Genomic DNA, 24,332 nt, shown 5'->3' on the forward strand with positions numbered 1-24,332 from the left:
TTGTGTTCTTTTTGTTCATTAAATATCTACATCTCCTTATCTAGCCTGGTGATAAATGGACATTACCGGATCAGTGCCATACGGTGACGTGCTTTCCAGGTGATTACACAGTTCTGGAGAGCCACCAGATTAACTGTGAGAGGATGCCAAAACCTGTGTGTCACAGCAATCTCCCTGCTGTTAAGGTTGAAGAAAAGTGTGGCTGCCGATGGGTGTGTCCTTGTGAGTAACTTTCTTTGCATGTATGTTCCCCTCTCCTCATCACTTAAAATGTTTGTCAGAAACAAATGAACAGAACACAGAGCTGCCAAATCATTGTAAAAATCAAAGGTGATTGAAGTGGGATGAATTGAACACTGTACACCAGTTGAACAAATGGTCTCTTGAATGAAAGTCTCACTGATGCCTGGAGTGTGCAGTATATTTGAAGCATATTTGCAAGTTCAGGACCATTGCAAGCTTATTTTTCATATTACAATAACTACAGTGCTTTGTTGGAGAATCTCACATGCACTTTCCAAAGCTGTCTGAACTGGAAAGTGGGGTGTATGGAGAAAAAGAAAAGAAGAAATTTATCTGAGCAAACTATAAGCTATTGATGTATTCTTTGTTGATCTCTAGGCTTTAGGGTTTGGTCTGACGTCAATCAAGCAAATGTATTAAAGAAACAACAACAAAAAAACACTCCCTGCTTCCATAAGCCTTTACACTGAGAATGTGAGCAGAAACGGTGAATATTGTGTGATTCATGCTTTGGCTGAGATGACATGGACAGAAATTAGGTGTGCCCACTTGGATTCACAGAGCAGAGGGACTCAACCTGGTGGCCGTTGTTCTGGTCTCTAGAGAGAGATTTCTTAGGAAAATCCCACATGTGAAGGGAAGAGTTGCTTCCACAGGGAGGAACATAAGATGGGAATGATGATTTCAAGCAAAAGAACAAGCCAAAGACTCCAGATCACTTTAGCTCTCAGAAAGATGCTCTGACTGCAGTGAAATGGTTGTAGCTGGGGAGTAAGGGAGGGTGTGATCTGCGGCTCCATGCAGTGCAGCACAGCGTGTTGCTCTACAGCAGTCGCTGGGAGCAGCATTTTGTGGTTGAACTAGGGATAGGCTCAATTGCTGGATGTTTTGTATGCTTCGGCATGGATTCAGTGAGCGAGCTGAGCCTCTCCTCCATAGGAGAGGCACTATAGTCATATGCTCAACGTCCATAAAGGAAAAATAGTCAAGATGTTTATCTTGATTTGAATTAAAAGTCCAAAAGCTCAACTCCAGAAACTTTTAAAGGCCGTAGCTGTAGAAAAGGAAGAGTAGCAATGACTGCCTTTCTGCAGCTCAATCATGTATGCTATTAAGAACAAAATTTGCAAAAATCTCAAAAACTGGAACCTTAGGTATTATTTTCAGTAGTGTTTAAACCCTCTTCATGGCCTAAATCTCTTTGGCTGTTGATGATACTTTTGAAGATTGGTTTATATCAAAAGTCACATGATTACTTTAAAAAGTAAATTAAAAACCTATACATTTTCTCTCTTTATAATGTATAATCTTAATTAAAAATGTCCTCTGCAGAACTCGATGTTTTAAGAACAATTTCTGCAAGAGGCTAATGCAGTGACTGAAATATCTAAGCTGGGGAAAGAGATTTTGATCTGTTAGACATGCAGAATTTTCACACAAGTTTTAGCATGTCATAAAAGCACATTTATTCACGCAGACTCTTTAAAGCCAACATTTCTATTTTGATATAAATATTCCATAAATGTACAAAGATTTTAGTTGAATCATCTTCAGTATTTTGTAGTGCTTAAAAGATGCATCTACCCATAAAAGGTGCATTTGTAATATTTTTCTCCACCCTAAATACATTGATAACAACGTGAAGGCATTACTTTTGGCATTGAAAGCATGTCTCCATAACAAATTTCTGAAAGGGCAAAATGAAAATTACCACTTGTAACATTAGTCACTTGACATGAAAAGACCTTTAGTTGTCTTGAGATTACTGCTGCTTAAAATGAGCTAACATTTGTTTAGCTCTGTATGAATTTAATGAGGTGTGGTAACCCAAGCTTGTATCATGTTGGAAAAGAAGTTAGTCTGTGAGGAAAAGTGATAAGTTTGTCATAGGTTATGAAAGAGAAAAAGAGTAAAAATTTTTCATTATGCTGATCCCCAATTGATCAAAAACCCCTGTGTAAAATTCACTTGTTTCAAGGCCTTTCAAGGTGTGAGTGAGCTTCAAGCTAAACGATCCTCTATAAATTTATCCAAACCTTTTGTAATATTAATTGTTCCAGAAAAAGATAATTCAAAAATAAAAAAAAAGTGATTATTTACCAAGGTTTATTTTTAATGATGTGCTGCTGCATTTGCAATTCATTAATTTCCTAGCCTACTAAATAAATTAATTCCACCTGTCCATAATGATTATGAAGAAATAGTCTAATATGAACAAAAGCAAATGGTTACAAGGCTTCATTTCTTTTCATCGGTTTGCAGGTATCTGCATGGGAAGTTCATCTCGACATATTGTCACTTTCGATGGGCTGAATTTTAAGCTGACTGGCAACTGTTCCTACACCTTGTTTCAAGATGTACAACATGATGTCGAAGTTCTCCTCCATGAAGGACCATGCAGAGCAACACCAAAGATGAACTGCATGGACTCTATTGAAGTGAAACATCGTGGTGTGTCCATTCAGCTCTTTAGTGACATGGCAGTAAGTTGAACACAATGAAGTATCTGTAAGTTGTTTGCTTGTGCTATAGAATTTCCAGTTGTGAGGACAGACTTGTTCTGGTCGTTTTTTTTTTTTTTTTTTTCAGTTTCTACTCCCCTTGCAGACTATTCTTAGGTTTCTAAACATATGCAAACAAATGCCTCATTTCAATTTCATGATACAAGGTACACTCACATAATGAGCCAGGCATATTTGTCGTCTTTTTCTCCCCTTTGTGCTGGTATGACAATGTCAAGAATGTGGAATTTGGTAATGTCTCCCTGATGCTTCTGCCAGAAAGGCAGGTATTATAGACAAAATATACTGCACCGTTGTTCTCCTCTTTTGGCAGAGGTCCTTTGTACAATATTATGACTTGATGCATGGGAGAGCAGTCTGTATTCTTCACAAATCTATGCAAGCTATAATCTCTCTAGCACCTGTGTCTTGGTGAAAAGCTAGGGTGTGGGTTGTGACCTTGTGTGCAAGAAATTCTTTGAGGATGGACCTCAGTCTTAGAAGAATGGCTGGCTTAGTATGTATTTATTTTAAAAGTAGAGATGTATTCAAATTCTATATGATACATTTCCAGTCTCTAGGTTCTTCAGACATACAGGAATCAGCTGCCTGAAAAGATTAACTCTTCTGACTTTTGTGTAACAAAATGGGATGGACTAAAACACCTGGGACCAGTTCTGTGTGGTGATGGGGAGCCTTTGCTTTCACTGGGGTTTAATGATACTCACTGTCCACAGAGAGCATTTTAACTTCATGGCATTAGATCAGTAGTCTGTATATACAGGATGTTGAAAGAATGCACTCTTATGGAAAAGTGTTGAAAAGGTTGTTCATACAATACACAAAATGAACAGTTAAATAATTCTTTACATTTTTAAGACTCAGCATAAAATTTCAGCTTGCAAAGTTGGTTCTTATGTCTAGATTCAATCAGATCTTCCAGTCCCTGTGAGGTCAAAATGTTATTCAACATAAAGATTGGATTTATTTTAAAAGTTTGTTAGAACTGATGTGATGATCTTGCCTTTTTGAAAACAGGTTGCTGTTAATGGTGAAAGAGTTCATATTCCCTATTCTAGCAGTTTCTTTGAAGTCACTGTCTATGGAGCAATAATGCATGAAATAAAATTTTCTCATCTTGGACATAATCTCACATTTACGCCAAGAAACAATGAGTTTATTCTTAAACTTAATCCAAAGAGCTTTTCTTCAGGAAGACATGGACTCTGTGGTAAGTTTGAAAGTTAGCGATTTTAACAGCTTCCTATTTGGGCTTTAACTAATATTAAGGTTATTGGAATTTGTGTGATCTTGAACCTGTAAACTCTCTAGCTGAGCTGATCCCCTATTGTAGGTGAATTGCTAATCTGTGTAGGTCTTTCTACTATGGCCATCAGTGTAATAGCTCAGTAACTATTTTAAGGCATTAATAGGGTAGTACCTTAAAAAGCAAGGCTAGTCATCTGTGCTCTTTTAGTTGTTTCACATTATCTTTTTAAGGAGAAAATGTTTTTTTCTTTTGATGAGGCTTTAACTTTAGGTCCTTATATAAACATGTGCATTTATGTGAGAGACTCATGCTTAGAGTGAAAGTGGGGGGTTTGTGAGGAGTGCAAATGCCTAGGAGAGCTAATTCTAGGGTATCAGACTTTGAGAAATTTGCTCAGATAAGCGTTACCATTACTGTAGAGAGTATTGTTGTGCTAGAGCTGCGTTATTTCAGCAGTTTTCACCCTGGACCTTAAGGCAGTATTTTAGAGATCAAGAACCCAGGACACTAATAAAGTAAGTGAGAGGCTCGGCCTCAGTACAGATGCTGTGGTCTACACAATCCTTCTGGTAGATCTCAGCATTCTTTGAGGCTTAAAAAAACCACTTCAGTAGTATTGTTTCATCATATACCTCCACCTATCAGTTCCTCATACAAATATGAATGTATTCCTCATATACATTAGGATCTCGGGAAGAATGTCCCTTGGGTTGACACTGTCTGCGTCTTCCCCTATGAGAAATGTCAAACTGGAAAAATTGATTCCTTTCCTCATATTTTAATTATTTTTTTTCATCTTGCCAATAACTAAAAAAATGTTGTAAATAAAATGATCTAATTTTGTATATGAGTAACTGGCACTTTGTTTAGGTGTAGAGCTCTTACCAGTTTTCTGGAGAGACTGTAACATAAGCAGATCCTAACTAAGAGGGACATCACTTTGCTTATGAGAAATTAAATGTGAAAATCTTGGAGATATGAGCAGTTTTCCTGCATGCTTTTTAAGGAAAAGACCACACATGCTAAAGGGTAAAATCAAACATCCACAAATACAAAGACTGTGATAGAAACCACTGCAAAATTTAGAATTAAATGTAGAAAGTGTGACTTGGACTTATTTTCCATGACTTCAGGTGCTTGACGAAGACAGGGGCTTGGGATCCTGGTCACTCAGCGGTCTGTAGAAAGGGAAGGGAAGATCTGAGGTAGTTGAGGTACCCTTTGGATGTGCCTGTCTCTCTTATCTGACTATAAAGAGAGACAGTGATGAGGCGTCTAGCCCAGGTGCTTTTATAGTTTATTTGGATGAATCTGTGTCTTTACGTATTTCTAGAAGTACCTACCAGGTAATGGGCACAACTGCATTATGAATCATGTATTATGACAATTCAGCAATGCCCTCCTTGAGAATAATGAATTTGAAAGAAACATTGGAAAAGCCACCACGAGGTTCTATCTGTGAAGCTGAGATGTGTAGTAGAACTGAAACTGAATCACAAACACTATATGTAGCAAAAATTTAAACCAATGTGATCTAATAGCTGTTGATGCTATATTGGGTGCCTGGTGTTCAGCTTGAATTTGGCTTTGCACTGGTTGCAGCTGATCTAACTGAATTACCTTGAACAGCCTGTTTCTTTTACTAGCTTATTACTTTTAAATGTTGCTTACAAAGAATATTGCTTCCTCTCATAAGGTTCTAATATGCATTACTGGTTAAATAATTAACAGCAAGCAACAACAGAAAAACAAAAAGAGTTTTAAAGGCTCTTGCTCTATTTTTAACTCTCTTGTGATGCCATAATCTCACTGATTCTCTAGCATTGCTATGATACCAGGAATACAATACTTTCATGCCCCCTGTAATAAAGAAATAGAAAATGGGACTCATGTCTACATTGATAATAGCTATGAAGAAGGTCATTCAATCCTCTTCCCCTTGCAGTTCACCAAGCAGCCCCAACCAGCTCTGTCTGCCCTGTGCCTGTTTTCTCAAGGTTTGTTTTATTACTGATTGTATTCAGATGGCTTTTTTTTTTTAACTCACCTTCCTAGGGGTGTGTGACCAGAACCATGCCAATGACTTCATGTTAAGTGATGGCTCTGTCACTCCAGACAGCAGCGTATTTATTCATGAATGGACTGTGAAAGAACCGGGCAAGATTTGCGAAATCAGGAAAGAAGACAGATGCTCTGAACATGCCACTCGCCGCTGCAGCATCCTGCTCGCTGCTCAGTTTGCAGAGTGCCACCAAATAATCTCCCCCAACATGTTCTATGAGGCATGCCAAGAAAACAGCTGCTATGAGGATGAAGCCTGTGAGATGATAACTTCCTATGCACACATTTGCAGGGCAAACGGGATCTGCATTGACTGGCGAACACCCGAATTTTGTCGTAAGGATTTTACGATACATTAAAATTGATATAGAAATTGATATATTTCTGCTTATGAAAGAGGCATGATATTTATTCATCAGTACCTCAGAACTTTGTCTGCTTTCATCCTTGTTTGTAAAGAACTGAGTAATTCAGCTTGGAAGTGGTAGTGAGTGTCTGGGCTTTGAATGGTGTCTAATTTCATTTCTTAGAGGAGGGATCAGTGTAGAAGCTGTCTAACTGTGTGATATGGTGCTGTCTTATCACTGTTTCCAGCTTGTCTGTGTAACTCTAGATTTTTGAATGCCATGTAATCAGGCAGAATTTCCCAATTAAATTTCCCATATAAGTGATATTACAGGTCAGATAATGGGTTTGTTATCTGCTGAGTTGCATATTATGGAAAAGATGTTTGTTATTAAAATGCACAGCGTTGCTAATTATGCAGGACTAGAGGGATCACCTAAGAAATACACGCAAAAGCTATGCATGGACAAACACAGGCCCAACTGAACCTTCTTGGGGCCAAGTCTGTATGAAGAGTCTGCTCCAGTTATGCTGGCTAATGTTAGCCACCAATATAGTTGCTTTGGTACAGACATTGGAGTGCCTGTACAAGGCGGACAGGGAAGGCTGTAATTTGAAACAGTGGAACTGCTCTGCTTCCTGTATGTGTCACAAGTGCCTATTAAAACTTTTCTGGATTCTCTATCCTAGCGCATATTTGTGTGGGCATAAAGACTTTCTGAAAATCACCTCACTGCAGACAAGGCCCTAAACTGTCAGAGTGTGAGGGGAGAACCAGGGTGATTTTACCCTCCTACAATAGTAAAAATGGGGAAACGGACACTTTCTGCAGTGTGTTTTCTTTCCAAGGTATGCCAGTTACACAGCAGCCGAAAGACCAAGCTAGCTGTAATTTGCATGGAAAATCTGGTTCTACTTCTGATTGTGTTTTGCTTGAGTCTTGGAGGTGAAGAGTTTGCAGGTGCTCTAAGAAGACAGTATAGGAGGATATGAGCCTCACAGATGCCCAGAGCCCAATAGAAGTAAGGAGGATAAGCTTGCGAGTACTAAATTCAGAGAGTGGTTGTTTTGTATATTTACTCCCCCCCAAATTCTTATAGACCTAAGAACTTCTGCTCCATCCTTCTGTTTTTTTTTCCTGACAACATATTCCTATTATGAGGCATTGCATGCATACATCAAGATCTGACAAAAACCGCAATGTATGCTTAAGTGCAAGCAAGTAACTCTTGAGACGGCTTATTCTACAACTTCTGTTAGTCTGTCTGTACTGATGCTTACAGACATTCAGATACTCACCCGCAGTGTTTCTGGGTTAGTCAGGTATATGAGATATGTATGGATGTGTAAGCCTTTTCCTTTCCAACTAGCTGCTTGTGTAGTGTTTTGGTGTCCCAGGTGTTTCTTGCATTTCCTATCCCCAGTTTTTCTCGGTGCTTGTAGTCAGTTCTTGTTGCCTTGTTTTCTTTCCCTCTTGCTCCCCATATACTTTTCATCTTCAGCATCCTAAAGGTATGATACCACAAAAGCTCAGTACGCATGTTGGTTTTGTTCGTGTTTTAAGCTCAGACCGAAGGAATTTTGGCATAGGAAATGACGAATATGAATGTGATTTTGTCCTGAGTCTCCAGTTAGTGTCTTGAATAATTCTCCAGGATAGTTTTTTGAGGACAGTATTACCATTGCAGACTAAATCTTTTAAGAAACAGCTCGGTCTGTTTAGAAAATAGTACTGACAAACAGAGAGAGAACATTGTCTGCCGTTTTCCAAATTTAGTGCTTCAGCTGGACTTTGCAAATTGTAATGTCCAAGGCAGAATGTCAGTGAAGTATCTCAATAACCTCTCTGCAGTCTTCAAATTCCTGTCTTATTACACAGTATGTATCAGGATAGCCAAGGAGCTGCCCAGTTAAACACTAGTTACATAAAACGTTCATTAGTGTCTTAATGATAGCATCATCTTCCTCCTTCAAGCAGGTGCATGTGTGCAACTACCAAACTATAAAAATGCCAGTTACAGGGGTGTTTTACAGGATACACGAATGACTCAATAGACTGTACGGCTTAATCATTCTACCACTGCATGTTTAAAACCAATGGCATCATTATAAATTAGCTTGCTTTTTCCCACCCCCCTTGAGTGAATCCATATCATTTTTGTAGAGTTTGATTGGGTTTTTGTCATACCATGTTGGGACATCTGAAGCAGCACAAATCCTCCCTGCATGCCCTGCCTGGATGGATGAATATACTGGACTATGCCATAAGGACATAGCCTGCTCTCCATGCTGTGATAGTTCAGTTCCACTGCCTGATCTTTCCTTGGTCCTTTTTGGAAGGGAGGGTATGTTAAGTAGCATCTGGTAGACTTCCAGCTTTTTGTCAATGGATGGGAGGAAAGCTTACTCTAAGATGGAAATGCATAGTATTTTTTTGGTCCCCATACTTACTAGGCTTGTGTTGGAGCAACCTGAGGCCTCCACTGCTAGCCATTGAACTCTGAGGCATAGAAAATGCACCCCTCAAACAGGCTCACTACTCATAGTGAATTCCTGCCGAATAGGGTTTCTACTTAAATAACATTAGAGGGTTTATCTTTATGTGAATATCATAGGGATTTCTTACAAGTCTGTGCACTGCCATAACAACACGTGTTGGGATTCAGCTTTTGGTGGAGAGGAAGCTTTATTCATCTGGAGACAGGATTGTTTATACAGCCCTTAATGGATGAACTAAGATATATTTATTCTGCAGTTACAAAAAGAGATGGCAGCTCATGCAGAGATGACCAAGCTAGCTTTAAATTGTGTAGCTCAAGTATCAGTAGCAGTTAGCAAATTTTATCCATAAAGCAGGAATACTCAGAGAGAAAACTGACAGCAGCAACAGTTGCAGCTATTATTCTTCATATGCTGACATTTCTGAGTGCTTTTCAGCAGCTCTTTAATCTCCTTTGTGTGCGATGTAGGCATGCCACCAAGGTACTTGCCAATACTAGCTTATGGATGAACGGCATCTGAATAGATAATTGATCCTGGTATTGTATATGAAGCAAATGGATAGTTGATGCTCTTCAGGAAAGCTGTGGTTCTTTGAATGAGAAGCCAGTTGCTATCAGCTGCTGCAGGGATTCCAGGCAGAATGTTTTGCTTGGAAACAACGTATTTCTGGTTTTTGGAGGGCTTTGTGTTTTGTTTTTCGTTAGATCATTTCACAGGCCCAGGTTACAATACAAGCACGTAACAGGTTGTGCCTGCTCAGTTGAGAGGCAGTGACACCTGGCAGAGAAGCAGGAGCAGGGGCTGGAGTAGGAGGGGAGAAGCCATGGGATACAAGAACCCCTTAAACCACCTCTTCCAGTGAAAGATTTTAGTTGTGGAGCTATGCCTGGGATCATCTGTTGCTTTTTATTCGCTGTGTAAGCAAGGGAAGCTGTCAAAGGCCATAGTGACTGAGGGATTTAAACCATTATGTGTCATCGACGCTGTGGGGATGGTTTCATGATTGCCTTAAGCTGATCTGAGCCCAGAAGGCCAGTTCTTCTCTTCCTGTTCCATCTCTAGCCATGCATTCCCAGGCCTTTCATTGTGCTGGCAATAGTTGTCATGTACTGCTTGGTGAGGTCTGAAAACTAGCTGCAAAGTGAAAAGAGTGTCAGTAAAAAAGAGCAGCAGGGGTGAATAAGTTGAGAGAGGGAACTGCCCCTTTTGGTGGCAGCACCAGTCTAGGTAGGTTTAAACTGATCTTAAACCACTCCCAAGGTCATTGGAAAATCCCCGCTCTAAAGATATTCCTTTGGATAAAGGAGACCTGTTAAAGGACATTTAACAAAGCTGTGCCTGAGCAGTGCAGGGAAACTGAACAGCAATGACAATAGCTGATACACTATTGTCATTGCCCTGGTGCATTATTCACTCCAGCTTCAGCATCCCTGAGGTTTTAACTGTAGATTTTGCTGCATATGACAGTATGGTGAGGCAAAAAACAAGCCGGCAGTAAGTGACCTCAAGGGTTAGGCAGTTGCCAAATTTGGACTAAATTATACTACTGATAAGGAGGCAGTGTCATTGTCATCTGAAGGGAAGTCTGCCTTTCTTCATTGTACCAGAGGCTTGAGAAAATGAACCCAGCTTCCCTGAATCTCCACTCAGGACCTCAACCAAAGCTGCTTTGTCTTGTCTGATCCATTTAAACCACAAAGTCAGGGTAGATCACAGTGCAAACTATCATTCTAAATCTTCCACTGTGAACTTGATAAATGATTTATTCATTTATTTTATTTTGATGGACTTGGACACACACTTTCTGTACATCATAACAGAAGTTATTTTCTCCCTAGCAATATCTACTAAAAGTAGCTAGAATACTTCAAAGGGAAGCTAACCAGCTGTGGAAGTTTCAATTCTTGAATCTGTCAGATGACCCTTCAAAATATGCTAATCATAGGTTTACAGGAAACTATGTTTCTCCCAGCTTTTCTTTTACTATTCTGTTTTTGGAAGAGGAAGCTGTGTTTCAGTGGAGCCAAGAAACTGAGAATATAATATCAACAAATGATTGTAGCATGCATCAGACAGACTAGTAGTTTAGGTAGATTTCATTTGAAACTAATTTGGCAGAAGAATTAGTCTTCTAATCACTTGGTTTTCATTTTTATTTTTCCCTTTAGCTAGACTAACAGTTGTCTTTTCCTTTCCACTCAGAAGCAGTGAGCGTTTGAGGTGAGCAGGCACTTCAATAGCCAGCCAATAGCAAGGCTTGTTCAAATACTTTTTTGAGAGGCTGACTGTGGGGAGTCCTTATGTTCCATATCCCTGGCAGAAGCTTCCATGCAAAAAGCAGAGTTATCTATAAATCATATAGGATCTCCAGAGCATAAAGACAGCAGTGTGTCTGACTGGCTTTCTACAGTCTCCTGGTTGTTATTTTAGAATGATTTTCTGGGCACTGTTGGAATTTATCCTGTCTTCTGGTGCTGCCTATGCATGTCTCATCTTCCATGTCACCAAGGCCAAGAGGGCACTTCCAACGAGGGCATTCACATCAGCTCATCTATATTCCTTTTGCAAAATGCTCATTTATTTTTCTTTTGCCTCCTTTCTTCTTTGAATACACATTGCTGTTTTACATAGGGACACAGGCTTTTTTATAGCCTCTCTTGAGTCAGGATTGTGGTTTTTCACTGCGTTCTTCATACACCTGGCTCCCTAATGCTAGCCAGAGAGGAGGACTTTACCATTAGTATTGATTTTGGTTGGGAGCTGTCCATGTACTGAGACTGAAGGGCATCAGTATTAAACCCTAAAATAACCTCATTTTGTGCAGATGTTTACCAGATTTGTTTTAGGGCTACTATAGAGAAGCAAGATGAAAGCCAGTGTGCTGAGTATATTTATTGACACTGGAATAAGAAAATGGAAGATATGCTACCTTGACAGGTGCCATAGATGTATTTTCACACGTGTTCATTAGAGCCGAAGTGAGACCATCACAGTCGATAAGCACTGGTGCTCAGCGTAGTCATCTTGTATTCAGAAGATTTGTTTATAGGAGTGAGTTTTTCTGGAAAACACATTATAGTTCAGGTAGCTGTTAGTAGGCAAGATTCTCAAATTATATAATTTTTCCTGTTTTACTTAGATAGTCCTATTTTTTCAGAATCCAGCCAAAATATTTCATAAGGGTATTGGACTCTCCATCAAGTTTCTAGGGCTTTTCAAGTTCCTCTGCATCTTCTAAAATGTGATAGCTATCCCTGTGCACAACTCCAACACACCAGAAATAACTGAATTTAGCATAGCTCAAAACAGAGCAGGGTTAGCTTTAAAGGCATTTCTTTTCTGTTTCCTTTGGCTATGGTATATGTAGACAGTTCAGCTGATGAATGCCTGTTTGGTTTGGAGCTCAGGTCTTTGTTCAGCAATCTTTTAAAGTATCTTTTGTCAAGGGACTGCAAAAAGCTTTATAAACCTCACAAAAATGACAAACTGGGAAATAAGAAAGCATCTTTTCTAATGGAAGCTGTAGAGGACAATTAAGTAGGTTACAGCAGCATGCAGCACAGAATTAGTGTCCATAGCTTCCCTGAGCAGCTGCAGCCTTAGTTTTATGTTTGCTTTGAGATGACAATCTCAATGCCATGAACTCGTTCGTAAACTTTTGTGCATTAGCTTAGGAAATGCAACTTTCTTTGACTTTGGACACTTCAGTTAATCCAGTAGGTTTGTTTTTGAAGTACCCATGTATTCTGTTCCTGAGCTTTCTTTAATTGATTAGGAACACTGCCAGTTGTCAAAAAGCCCTTGTTTAATACTGTGGTCTGTCCTGGATGTCTTCCAACCCTGCATTGTTACCAATGCTTTTCTAATACAATTAAAGATGGTTCCAAATTCTGATGTCTCTTATACAGTGTTGAAAAAAAATTGGCAAGATGTTCAGCTAATGTAAACCCTTGTAGCATTGCTATAGTAAGTAGTGTTATTCTGATTCATATGACCTGAAAATGTGGCTTGATGATTTTGCATAGACTGTAAGTTAAGCAAGTATCTTCAATCATTTTATTCTACAGATTTCGGTACTTTTAAAAACATATTTCTCAAAGCTGTTAATGTCTGAAGAGGACAAAATATATTCATGATGATCGGTTTCAAAAAACTGGACAGAATTTTAAAGACAGCGTGAGTGGAAAACATTGCTCTGCATTTCAGACCTCTTCTAACAAGGTTTTTTTCTGTCTTCCTACAGCAATGAAATGTCCCACATATTTGATATATGGTCACTGCCACAAAGCCTGCATAAAGCACTGTGAGAATAGTACCGAGTTCAGTGTCTGCAAGGATTATCCCACAGAAGGCTGCTTCTGTCCAGATGGACAGGTAATTTTCAACAACAGCTGTGTTGCTGAAGAAGACTGCACACAATGCATCAGTGAAGATGGCACACACCACCAGGTAGCTATATGCTTACCAGCTTACCTTTATAAGAGATTGGGGTTGGTATGCAGGCTTTCCACTTTGGACATTTTATTTTCTAGCTCAGTTCCTCATAACTGGCTGGTTGTCAGCCCCATGTAACTCCCGTAGTGTGAAATTGGCTGGGCTCAATGTAAAATTCACAGTGGGGACTCTACAGAGTGCATGACAAATCTGTGTGGAGAGAAGGCCAGAGAGAAGAGAGGAGGGATGGCATAAGTCACCATTTACCAAGATAGACACCTCCATTCGGTAGGATTTTACCAGTAATGACAATTTAATCACAAACCTGGAATCCCTGCTCAAAATGACTGAAACGTGTTGTCTTTGCAAAGTGGTTGGTGTTGAGCAGCGAGAGCAAGCTGACCTTATGTCAAGTCATATTAGACCCTTTCCCTTTTTTGGTGTCAAATATGTGCAGATGAGGATCATTTCTTTGATGAAATTTATCATATTATTTTTACTTAAAATCCACTTACCTGAGCTAATTGCAAGCCTCTCAGTGGCAAAATGGAATGGAGAAGAGGTACCAGTTCGAGGTGCTAGTCTGCAGTTGGAGACTGTTCATTTTCCCCTTTAGCATCACACAATGAGTGCACAAGCTCCTAGTTACATCCCCTACTCCAAATAACATCAGGATTAACCCCCAGCTAATCAACTCTGGGCTGTCTTATTGAAGTTATCCAGTCCTCTTAAATCTTCAGGTTTGTTATGGGACTTTAAGAAGAAGGGGCTTTATTTTCAGTATTTTATGGACATTAGATTTGTACCATCTTTGGATGATCTTATTCTACTGACCAAACCTGGTTTCATAGACAGATCTCTTTTATAGCATATATTTTCTGTAGGGAACAGAAGTCTCTGTGTGTGGTATGTAGAGTTGGATAGTCTATTCTTTAGGCAAAAAGGTAGATTCTTACAAGTAAACAAATGTGTACTCTGAATAACTTCATTTTTCACACACACACATTTAGACTCACAGTTCAGCAACAAATGTTTAACATTGACGGCTAGAAAAAAAGGAAGAAAAGACTATTTGTGGCTAAAAACATCTCTCTCAAATACTGTTTGCACCAACTAACATAATGACGAAAGCATCAAACTTACAGAGGAAACATCATTTTTAGGTGATAGGGTACCCGCAAATAACGTGTACAGCTTACTGAAGGAAGTGTTGCAGGCACTACTTGGCCAATGCAATAGTGGTACTATTTGCAGATTTGCATGAGGAATTTTTCTTATGCCCATGTAATAGGCACACGCGCATCTGAGATTCGCTTGGACGCTGAGGGCACTGACTGCAGGCACGACCTTCTTGCTCACAAGGACCGTCCCGTCCCATGGTTTGTGCATTAGTGCCACCTGCTGGTATTAGCAGAGCACAGCTAAGTGGCTAAGTAGCAATTTCAGTAAACACGATTTTGAAGGTTTCCTACTACTGGGCAAGGGACTGGTAGAGGAATGTGATAGCATCCTACCCCTTGCCCAACATACACTATGGATTTTGGCAGTGAGAAGGAAACACATAGGGAATGTGCGTTCTTTCGTTCCACAACTGCATGATCCAAGTGATGTTTTCCAAAATGAAAGCCTAGATTTTTCTGAAGGACTGAGCATATGTAGCTCTTACGAACTTGCATTCTAAGGTTACAGAATCTCCATATATTAGATGATGATTTTTTTTGTTCTGTTTTAGTTCGTCGTTCTTAATTTTAAATACAGTATCACTGGATTTCTATGATACTTAATAGAGTTGGTAAAAGTCAACTGCAAAAAAAACAGGGACTTTATAATAAAAGGAACAGAAAAAAAATCCAATGATTTCTCTTGAAAAAAAAATCAACCCGAACTTGCAGTGTATATAATCACTGCCCTAAACTCAGATCAGTTGTGCACAATTCCCCTTGGGCCTAAAAACTCTAGTCATTTTATTATGGTTCTATATGAGATTGTTAGTGCAAATGCACAGATTGAAGCATAGGGTCTGTATGCTTTAAATCCCATATCCTCAGGCAATGTGGTGCAATTTGCATTTAAATAATTATTTCAGGCTCTTGTGGAGAAAAGCTCAGTGCATGTCTTGAGAATAATGTCTGCAGTGATATCTATCTACTTGTTGCTTCAGAAGTCCTAAAATTCATGTGAGTTGTCACATACTCCTTAATGGGGTTTTAACTCTGAAAACCTCTAGTCTGCATCCCAGTGGCAAGGCTTAGATGCAGCTGCCGTATGGATGAGGAGGTGAAGGGCCAAGGAGGCTCAGCTCACACAGCCGTTCTGCATCCCCACCATCACGGGGTTAGGAGCGTGAGCAGTACATCAGACAGTGCAACTGGTGGTGGGTTGTGATTTCCTGAACCTCCCTCTTTCCCTCAGGTGTTCTCCCCTATTCCTTTCCACACCAGATAGGTGCTTCAGCTTCTGGGATTCTCAACACCAATACCAATATAGAGCTGTATATATCACAATGCTATCTCCTGTCATTTCTTCTGGTATCAGAAAGAGGATCTTACTTACATTGCGGAAAAACCTACCAGAAAATTGAAGTTGATGGAAGTGTTAGAACAAATGCTGTGATTCTCGCTGTGTCCTGAAATGTCAAAATGTATTTCACATCACCATTTCCAAATGTGGGTATTTTCTGTCAGCTGCCTTCTCGGGACTTTTTTACCCCAGGTCCATTGAATGCTCTGTCAGAGGCTTGGAGCTGCTTTTCCCAAGCCCTGAGATAATGTTCTTCAGTAGCAATACGTTGAGGCAAGCTTTCTTTGACTAGAATAGATTTCTCACAGATTAACTAACCTTATGTGCTTTGGTTCCTAAGCTTTGTTAAACCTTTCGTTGGCTTGTTCTAGCTTGCCTCTTGTCTTATCCTTCTCATGCTGTTAACCTTTGAAAGTAAAATACCATTTTGACTGTCTTTTCAGACCCCTTTAAAGGCTTTAGGTTGCACGTGTGTCTGCAGGTACAGGTGGCAGTATGCTTAGATGTTGCTTTTCTTTTTTCTTATTAATGATGAACTCAACAGGCTGTTATTTTTAAAAGCACTCCAGAGTTCTCTAGATGACACCTTTTCCCTTCATGGCACCCTAACCCATTCTACAAGTTCTCACCTAGAACCTGGATCGATTGTGCAGATTTACTTTATTGTCTCATAATGCATCCTTTCACTCTTACCTGTTCACGTGGATGTTGAACGTAGTCCTCTATAGATAACTACATGTTTAAAATCTAGGATTTCCTTCCCTGTCATGAGAGGCATCAGTGGTTAATTGTACACTTTACTGGTAATTTCAGGCAATGTGCTTATTACCATCAGATAATCACCAAGGACGTGATGGTTTCTGATTTGGTATTGATATAGTATTCATCCAGTCAACAGTCCACTGGGAAATCAAGTGATGAGACCTCAGATATTCTTAAAAAAAATGCATTGTTTATTTCTCTGCACTTAAGTACTACTGATTTGGGAAAGCAGCCACTTCTGTGTATTTCCCAAAATATCGCTCTTTCCCTTATTAGAACTGCACATCCAATCATGGTATGTAGTTCCATGATTACACTGTTGCTCACAATAGCTTGCAATTACATTCATAACATCTCAGCATGTTTCATGTATAAAACAATAGAAATTCCTCATCCCAACAGTGCATTCTTTACATCATTTGCTAAATTGATACACTATACTCATTTCAGAATTATGTATCTCCTTAGATTCTTACTGTTAACAAAACAAGCAACCAATTCTTTATGTAGTCCTCTGGTTTTTTGGATTAATTTTGTTCACCCTTACCCACTCCCATCACCCGAATACCATTGATCAGAACACTTAATTTCTAACTGTTGTTTTTATGCAGCACATGGAAACATGGATTCCCGCCAATGAACCCTGCAAGATCTGCACGTGTCTTGACAAGAGGAGAGTAAACTGCACTGTCCGACCTTGCCCTACTGCCAAACGTAAATTGGTTTAGCTCTAAGTATGATTTTACTTTTGATTTTTGTTACCTGTTTGGCTAGTTCTTATCCAAACATGTTTTGTGGGTGTTTTCGTCTTACTCCAGCTGTTGAATGTGGTCCCTGTGAAGTTTCTCGCCTGCACAGAGATCCTGGACAGTGTTGCCCAGAGTATGAGTGCGGTAGGTTCTCACAATGTGTTGGGATCTTCTTGCTACATATTGTTACCAGATGCTTTAAAGACATAGAATTCCTATTTTTATTTAATGCAAGTATAATACTCTGTTTTTCAAACCACTGAATGACCGTTAGACCATGATGGGCAGGGGGAGGAACCCTCCTGAGGACAAGAATCTGCATTCACTTCCCACACAATTTGCCCCTTTATGAGGGATGCAGAAGGGAAGGGAACAATTTTCTTTTGTCTAAATGATGTTAGAAAGGTCTTTTTCAAGTACATATTTTTGAATGATCTATATTTAAAAATTAAGTACAATTAGTGCACATAACCCAAACCTGATCTGTTCCCTAAGCTATTTTGAAAAGAAGCTCTAACCTGCTGTACTCTAACTTATTTCATATTTTAGGATAGTGATTGTATGTAGGGAAAACAACTTAATGGGGATGTGTGTGTCTTTTCTTGAGGACTATTAGTCATGTATTGTCTTAAACATTCTCAATTTCTTTTTAGTCTGTGATCTAGTCTCCTGCGATTTGCCTCCTGCCCCTGTCTGTGAATTTGGCCTGCAGCTTGCCCTGACGAACCCAGGAGAATGCAGACCAAATTATACATGTGGTAAGGTGTCTCTTTAGCATGGAGTGACAGTGGTACATTGCATTTGACAAATTCCTTTAGGCATTGCTTTTTTCCCTCTCAAAGGTTTCATTTTGGAGCCAATGGACATGAAATGATTTTGTGAACTTGCAAGAAGGATGTCATTGGCACTTGAATACACTTTTGAATTAAGGAAGAGAAACACTGCCATATTGAATGTGTCTTTTCTGACTCTTATGCTTATTTTATAAATCTTTTCAATTGTATGTCAGAGGATAAGACCTTTTCCTGAACCTGCAGCACAGTCTTTGACCTGAGTCTTTTATATTTGCATTACTTCTTATTCTCTAAGAGGGCGTATAAAACTTTACGGTAACAATTAGTGCCTTGTTCGCCAGAGAACTGTCTTTGTTCAGTTGCAGCACTCTGAAATGCTGTGCGCTTAACATGATACTTAATTTTTTTTCTGCTAGCCTGTAGCAGAGAAGCATGCAGTTTAATTGAAAGTCCTTCCTGCCCACCACATCGAAAACTGACTGTTAAGAAGACCAAGTGCTGTGATACATATGAATGCACCTGCAGCTGTACGAACTCGACAGTGAGCTGCCCTCCGGGGTATTTATCTAGGTCTCTCACCAATGACTGTGGCTGCATATCAACCACCTGCATTCCAGACAGGGTAAGGGGAATGAACTGCGTTTTCCATAGATAAGAATATCTTTTATACATGGAGCAACAGTACCACAGTAGGTGGGTCGCTAAATGTAGAGAAGTTCTAAAGCAGAGTATCAGGTAATGATACAAAGGCATTTTTATTTTACATGTATGTAAGAGAAATACATGGTTCTGTCATGCTGGGCATGTTTTATTATAGGCTTTTGTTCAGACATAACTAACCCATTTTTTGTGACTTTGAGGTATTCGGATGAATATATCCCTAGCCAACCTTCAAAGTCATTCAAGCATTATGAATTTTAGAGATAATTCTGAAATCTAATCTGTTTCTGGATAACACAGCTATGTGCATTTGGATTGGTACAGTTACTATATTTCAAAATTGCATTCTTTCAATCGTATACTAACTTTACTAAGATATTTAAGAACACCTTAGACCTAAACTGCTTTTGCCCTTTGATTGCCTTTGCCTGAGGAGGCATTGTATCTCTCATCAACTATACTGCCACTTTTAAATTTTTGCCAAATTAATTCTTGATTCTGTTAAAGCTTCGCAGGATAAATTTGTCCTTAATTTTTCCAACTGTTTTGTAAGCTATTATAATGTGTTAACCTTTAAGATAAGGTTGCTTAGAAGAGAGGCTGCAAGGCAGTGTAACCTGTCCACTGGAGCAACCTTATCTTACAACTTAGCTTAGGTTGCACTGTCTTGCAGCTCAGGAGATCTGAGCTTTATTTTCTATTCCTCAGTACTTCATCACCTTGCATAAGTCATTGTATTTCTCTGTGACTCAGTTTCTACATCTATAAAATAAAAAGGTGTTCATTTCTTTAATAACATGCTGTAAAATCTACCAATTCTGCAATGTAAGAGATGGCACTGCTTTTGTTATAGCTGTGATGGCCTAAGGACACAAGTGAATGAATGTTTGTAGCTCAACATAATACCTTTTATCAGATCAGCTGAAAAAGTTTGGAGTGCACAGGCCCTTCTTCAGGCCTCATTTTTTTCTCTTTTTTAAATATTGGATCACAGTCAGACCCTGGACAACTCCACTAAAAGATAGAAATCTCTATATTTATTCTTTTACAAAGCAGCAGCTTTGGCTGCATTTATTCTTTCTTCAATAGTGTCGCCACAGTTTTAAGACCTATAGCATTTCTACTGGGTTCAACATATTCCATAAAATGTATAGTGGATGTCATGTCTTAAAAAGCAGTCTTTTAGGGCCAGAAGTGTGTCTTAATACCAGAAGCGTGCCCTTTTGTGTATCAATTGTTGTATTCCGTAGGTGTGTGTGCACAACAACATTGTCTACCCCATTGGGAAAACCTGGGAAGATGGTTGTAGAGAATGTTCTTGCACTGGTACAAAAGATGATGTTACAGGACTTCAGATGATGGAATGTCATGAAAAAACATGTAATATTTTCTGCTCTCGGGTGAGTAACATTTAAACTGATTCATTAGCCAGTGGAGTCCTGATGAGGTTCTAAGAAGATTGGTTTTAAACTTGCATGTAGTAACACTAGAAAAGAAAAGAAAATACATATCGTAGCTATGCATTATCTTGGGAACAGAGACTAAGAGGGGCTGAGTATTGTTGACTTTATTTTAGGAATATTGTTTTAGGACTAGATTCTGCTGTGAAGGAAAGCGGTGACAAGATTATTTTATATTTCAATAAAAAGAGAACTGGTCCCTGAAGTGTCACTTGTACAAAAAGTACTTATGATGCGTGAAGTTCAGTTCGAAATGACTTTGTTCTAGCTGAAGCTCACTTTCTGAAGAGAACATTGGAGATTTGTCTGTTGCTTACCTCTGCCCATTACAGCAGTAACACCACCATGTGCTGTGGCCTTCCTTTTGCCCAGACATCTGCTATATGCTATCAAATGATGTGATCTACTTTTGGAAACCCACAAAACAAGTATGAGATCCTTTGTTAGGTTGACATACCCCTCGTGGTCAAGCAGGAGGAGACAGACATTTGATAAAACAAGTAGGCTGAAGAATTCCAGAAGAGTAAAAGGCGTTGATTAAAAACCAGGAGTACTTGCCAGTATCATAGATTAGGAGACTTCAGCCATAACACGATTCTTGCAAAAAATAGTTAAAAATGATATTTATACTATCCAGTATGCTATTGAACTATATAAATATAAGTATACAGTTACTATTAAACTACCCAGTTTACATCCCTAACATTCCTTATCTTGACATAATGTGGAGAATAAGGGAATAAAAAAATCGCTGAAAAATTAAATGTGATACCCTAGAGCTATATTCTGCTCTGGTATCTAGCACCTTGTGCACCTGTATCCTGAGCATTTGAATGTCCTTGCTTCATGAGGTTAGCATGGATGGGCAGTCAGTGAGGTAAATGGAAATGCACAGATCAGATCTCCAGAAAAATCAGATAACAGAAGAGGTTGCCCAGCCATGTGCTGACAATCTGCCTCCCTCACCAGCTGCAATGTGGCCACAGGATAAGTTATGCTGCTGCTGTCAGTGGCAACCACCAATACACTTTGCCTCTTTCCAAAGCTTTCAGGATGTTCATGGATTAATTAAGATTGCTCACCATGGTATTGGCCAATTCCATGCAGGAAAAGGGGTATATGATTTAAAGTAGCTCCTCCCTAGCATGTGGTCCAGTGGTCATGATATGCAAGTTCAGTAGGCTGTGCAGAGTTCATGTGGAGTAACTAGGCTTGAACACGTGGGATTCAGAATATTTTGTGCAAGTCCTTTGCTGACCCAGTGTCTTCCCCTTGAGTTGTTCTCCCCTGTACCATGAAGTGAAGGCCAGAAGAGGCTTATTTGTCTTTTTTCCTCAGTGCAGAAACAGAGATGAGCTACTTCATGTTCTGCAAACCTCCTATTTGCTTTTTAAATTCTTACATTGGGATATAGATTGTATTATTCCTCCACCCCCAACTCCTGCAAATTTGAACAGTTGACCAAACAACAAATGTTCTCAAATATGTGTTGTAACACTGATACCTTCAGTGGTCTGGTGGCTGATAATAGCCTGCATGTTGGCCTACGACTCCACAAAATGGCCCCTAGACTCATTACAGCTGACCCAGCTGGAGCTGGTCCGTGGGAAATGCAAGGGAAGGCATACTCCTGCAATGCCTGCAGAGCCCTTTAACTACAAGGCACATGTACTGCTTCTGTATTTGATTTACTGTGCTGGCTCAGAAGCTGCTTTGGTATTTTGGAGCTTCTAGTACCCCGTGTGAAACAAGATTCACCTGTTTTTTCTGCTCCAGCTTTTTCTCTGCTTGATGGAAAAACAGTGAGTTTCCAAACAAATATGCCATGCACATCTCCTCCCACCCCTGCCAAGCTTCCAGATTTAGTAGACTATTTCCTGAACTTTTTAACCTGTTTTTGCATGTATGCCTTTTTAGTAAGGAGGCTATTTATAAACTCCCATTTATGCAGCAACATTCAGAACAGAAAAGAAAAAGCTAAGAAAGATCAGCACATGGCATCTGTTCTTCCTTCTTGCTGTTAGTTAGTTACATTTGGAATAAGGTTCCTCATTAGCAAACCTTACAAATAGGGTTATGAAAAGTCAGAGGTGTTCTTTTTGCTTTCAGAAAGACATCAGTAATAATGTATTTGGGAGTCAAAGACTGACCTTGGCATATAGTATATCTCTGCAGCACCTCATGAATGAGTTAGCATTGTTTTAGAAACCCCGCATTGCCTGACTCACTTGTTTCTAATTCTTGTTTGAATTTACTTCAAACTGTGTTTTAGCACAGCTGACCACGCATTGTAAGTTTGACTATGAATGTTTCAGTTATGCAAGTTGTTGCCTGAAAAGCGATTCTCTTTTCTGAAGTCTGTTAAGCTAATCATGCCTCAGTTTTCAAAGAATTTCAAATGCCTTAATACCACTGTGTTTCAATATCATTTAACTTCCAGCCTCCTTATCAGAACAGGGCTGGACAGCCTGTATGTATGTGAACATGTGATCTAAATATAAACTTTTTTTCTTTTTCTTCTTTTTGACTATTTCTCTGTACTGTGTCTTGAATACTGCATAATTCCCTAGGGGACACAACTTTTTTTTTTTCTTCTTCCCCTTCCCACTTTCTCTAAGTGTAGAGTTTGGCCTGAAAGCTTCAGGAACAAATATTTCTTCTTCCACCAGTATACCCAGTACTGTGAAATCCACTAGTATACACAATGCAGTGAAAACCATGAGGGTAGATATGAGAGCTTTCAACTCTTGCAAGAGAATCCCTTCCATTTCCATTTGTAGAATAGACTTTTTTTCTAATACTGCAATGGTTATGAAATATTAGATTTAAAATATCTGGCTGTATTTTGGCTCATAGTCATGATTTGATCAATAATCTGTTATTTTAGTAAAGCTTCGGTTATGCAAAGCTACAGGTTCTGGACAAATCAGCCTTAAGGATTGAAGTCTCAAAAAAGCTTTTCTTAAAAGAAACAAATAAAAAAGCTTGGAGGGCACCAGACCAGTTTTGGGGGAGAATTTGCCATTTCTTGTGCTCCTTTAATGGTTTTCAAAGTGCTAGGACTGAAACCCTAGCTGTTGGATTCTGGAGAGCTCAGATTTTTTTCTTAACTTATTCCTGATTGAGTGAATATGCAGATCAAGGACCACAGCAGTTCTGTAATCTTGTCTAAATTGTCCCTAAGGGTTATCTTTCAGTTAAGACATAATCACATAGAAAGTTGTGCTGATGTTAAAGACCTCCTGTAACTATGGATATTCACTCAGATGATGTTCAAACCCCCTGCTGCTTATTGGTTTTAATTACATTGATAGGTTTTAAACTTGTGCAGTAATATTGTCAGCCATCTCATCTGATTTCTGTGAAAACAACTTACACTTTTTTTACATAGATACACAAAAAGAGAAAGAAACCTTAATATATATACTAGCTCCTTCACCTTGCTGAATGAATGCTGCTACTCTTCTCCTAGACATGACAAAATCACACTCAAATCTGGTCTGTTGTTACAGAATGTAAAGAAACACTGTAGAAAAAAAAAGGATATTTCATTAAAATGTACCAATCTCAGAGTTCTGTGATGATATTTAAATTGACAGCAAACACAACACTCTCACTTGCAAACAAGGTGTGGATCTATGTCATAGTCCCCTCCCTTTTTCTGTCCTCTTCTATCCTTCTCATATCAGAGTTTTGGGAAAGTGCTCAGATAATTGCTGTAATTATTGCATGTACCACAAGGAGGAGTGGTGTCTGTGCCTCCTGGAGGTTCTTCGGTAGGAATTTCTCTGCACATGCATTTCCAATACATCCCTTTAGAGAATCGTGATGATAAAATGGATAGCAGTTTTCAAAACACCCTAAAGTCACTAATGTATTAATGTGAAGTGAGCTCTTGCTTGCTTACTTTCTCTCAATGATCTTGAAGTTAGGAGCTTACTAAGCGATGTAAAAGAGTGCAGTTTATTGTGTGATTGTGAGAAGAAGGAAGTATAGTTTTCTGGAATACAAGTGCTAGTCAAAGCCATTTG

General features: G+C 39.2%; 1 protein-coding gene across 1 annotated transcript in view; it reads left to right on the forward strand.

Moving 5' to 3' along the window:
* Positions 1-24,332, forward strand: part of VWF (von Willebrand factor) — a 173,542-nt gene that overhangs the window by 124,728 nt on the left and 24,482 nt on the right. The window contains exons 36-45 of the mRNA XM_026102396.2: positions 45-222; positions 2,506-2,726; positions 3,783-3,975; positions 6,070-6,411; positions 13,166-13,371; positions 17,250-17,352; positions 17,457-17,531; positions 18,041-18,145; positions 18,598-18,803; positions 20,092-20,241. Of these exons, the coding sequence (XP_025958181.2) occupies positions 45-222; positions 2,506-2,726; positions 3,783-3,975; positions 6,070-6,411; positions 13,166-13,371; positions 17,250-17,352; positions 17,457-17,531; positions 18,041-18,145; positions 18,598-18,803; positions 20,092-20,241 (1,779 nt within the window). The remainder of the gene's footprint in view (positions 1-44; positions 223-2,505; positions 2,727-3,782; positions 3,976-6,069; positions 6,412-13,165; positions 13,372-17,249; positions 17,353-17,456; positions 17,532-18,040; positions 18,146-18,597; positions 18,804-20,091; positions 20,242-24,332) is intronic.

The sequence above is a fragment of the Dromaius novaehollandiae genome, chromosome 1, assembly GCF_036370855.1.
Source record: "Dromaius novaehollandiae isolate bDroNov1 chromosome 1, bDroNov1.hap1, whole genome shotgun sequence".
Taxonomy (NCBI): domain Eukaryota; kingdom Metazoa; phylum Chordata; class Aves; order Casuariiformes; family Dromaiidae; genus Dromaius; species Dromaius novaehollandiae.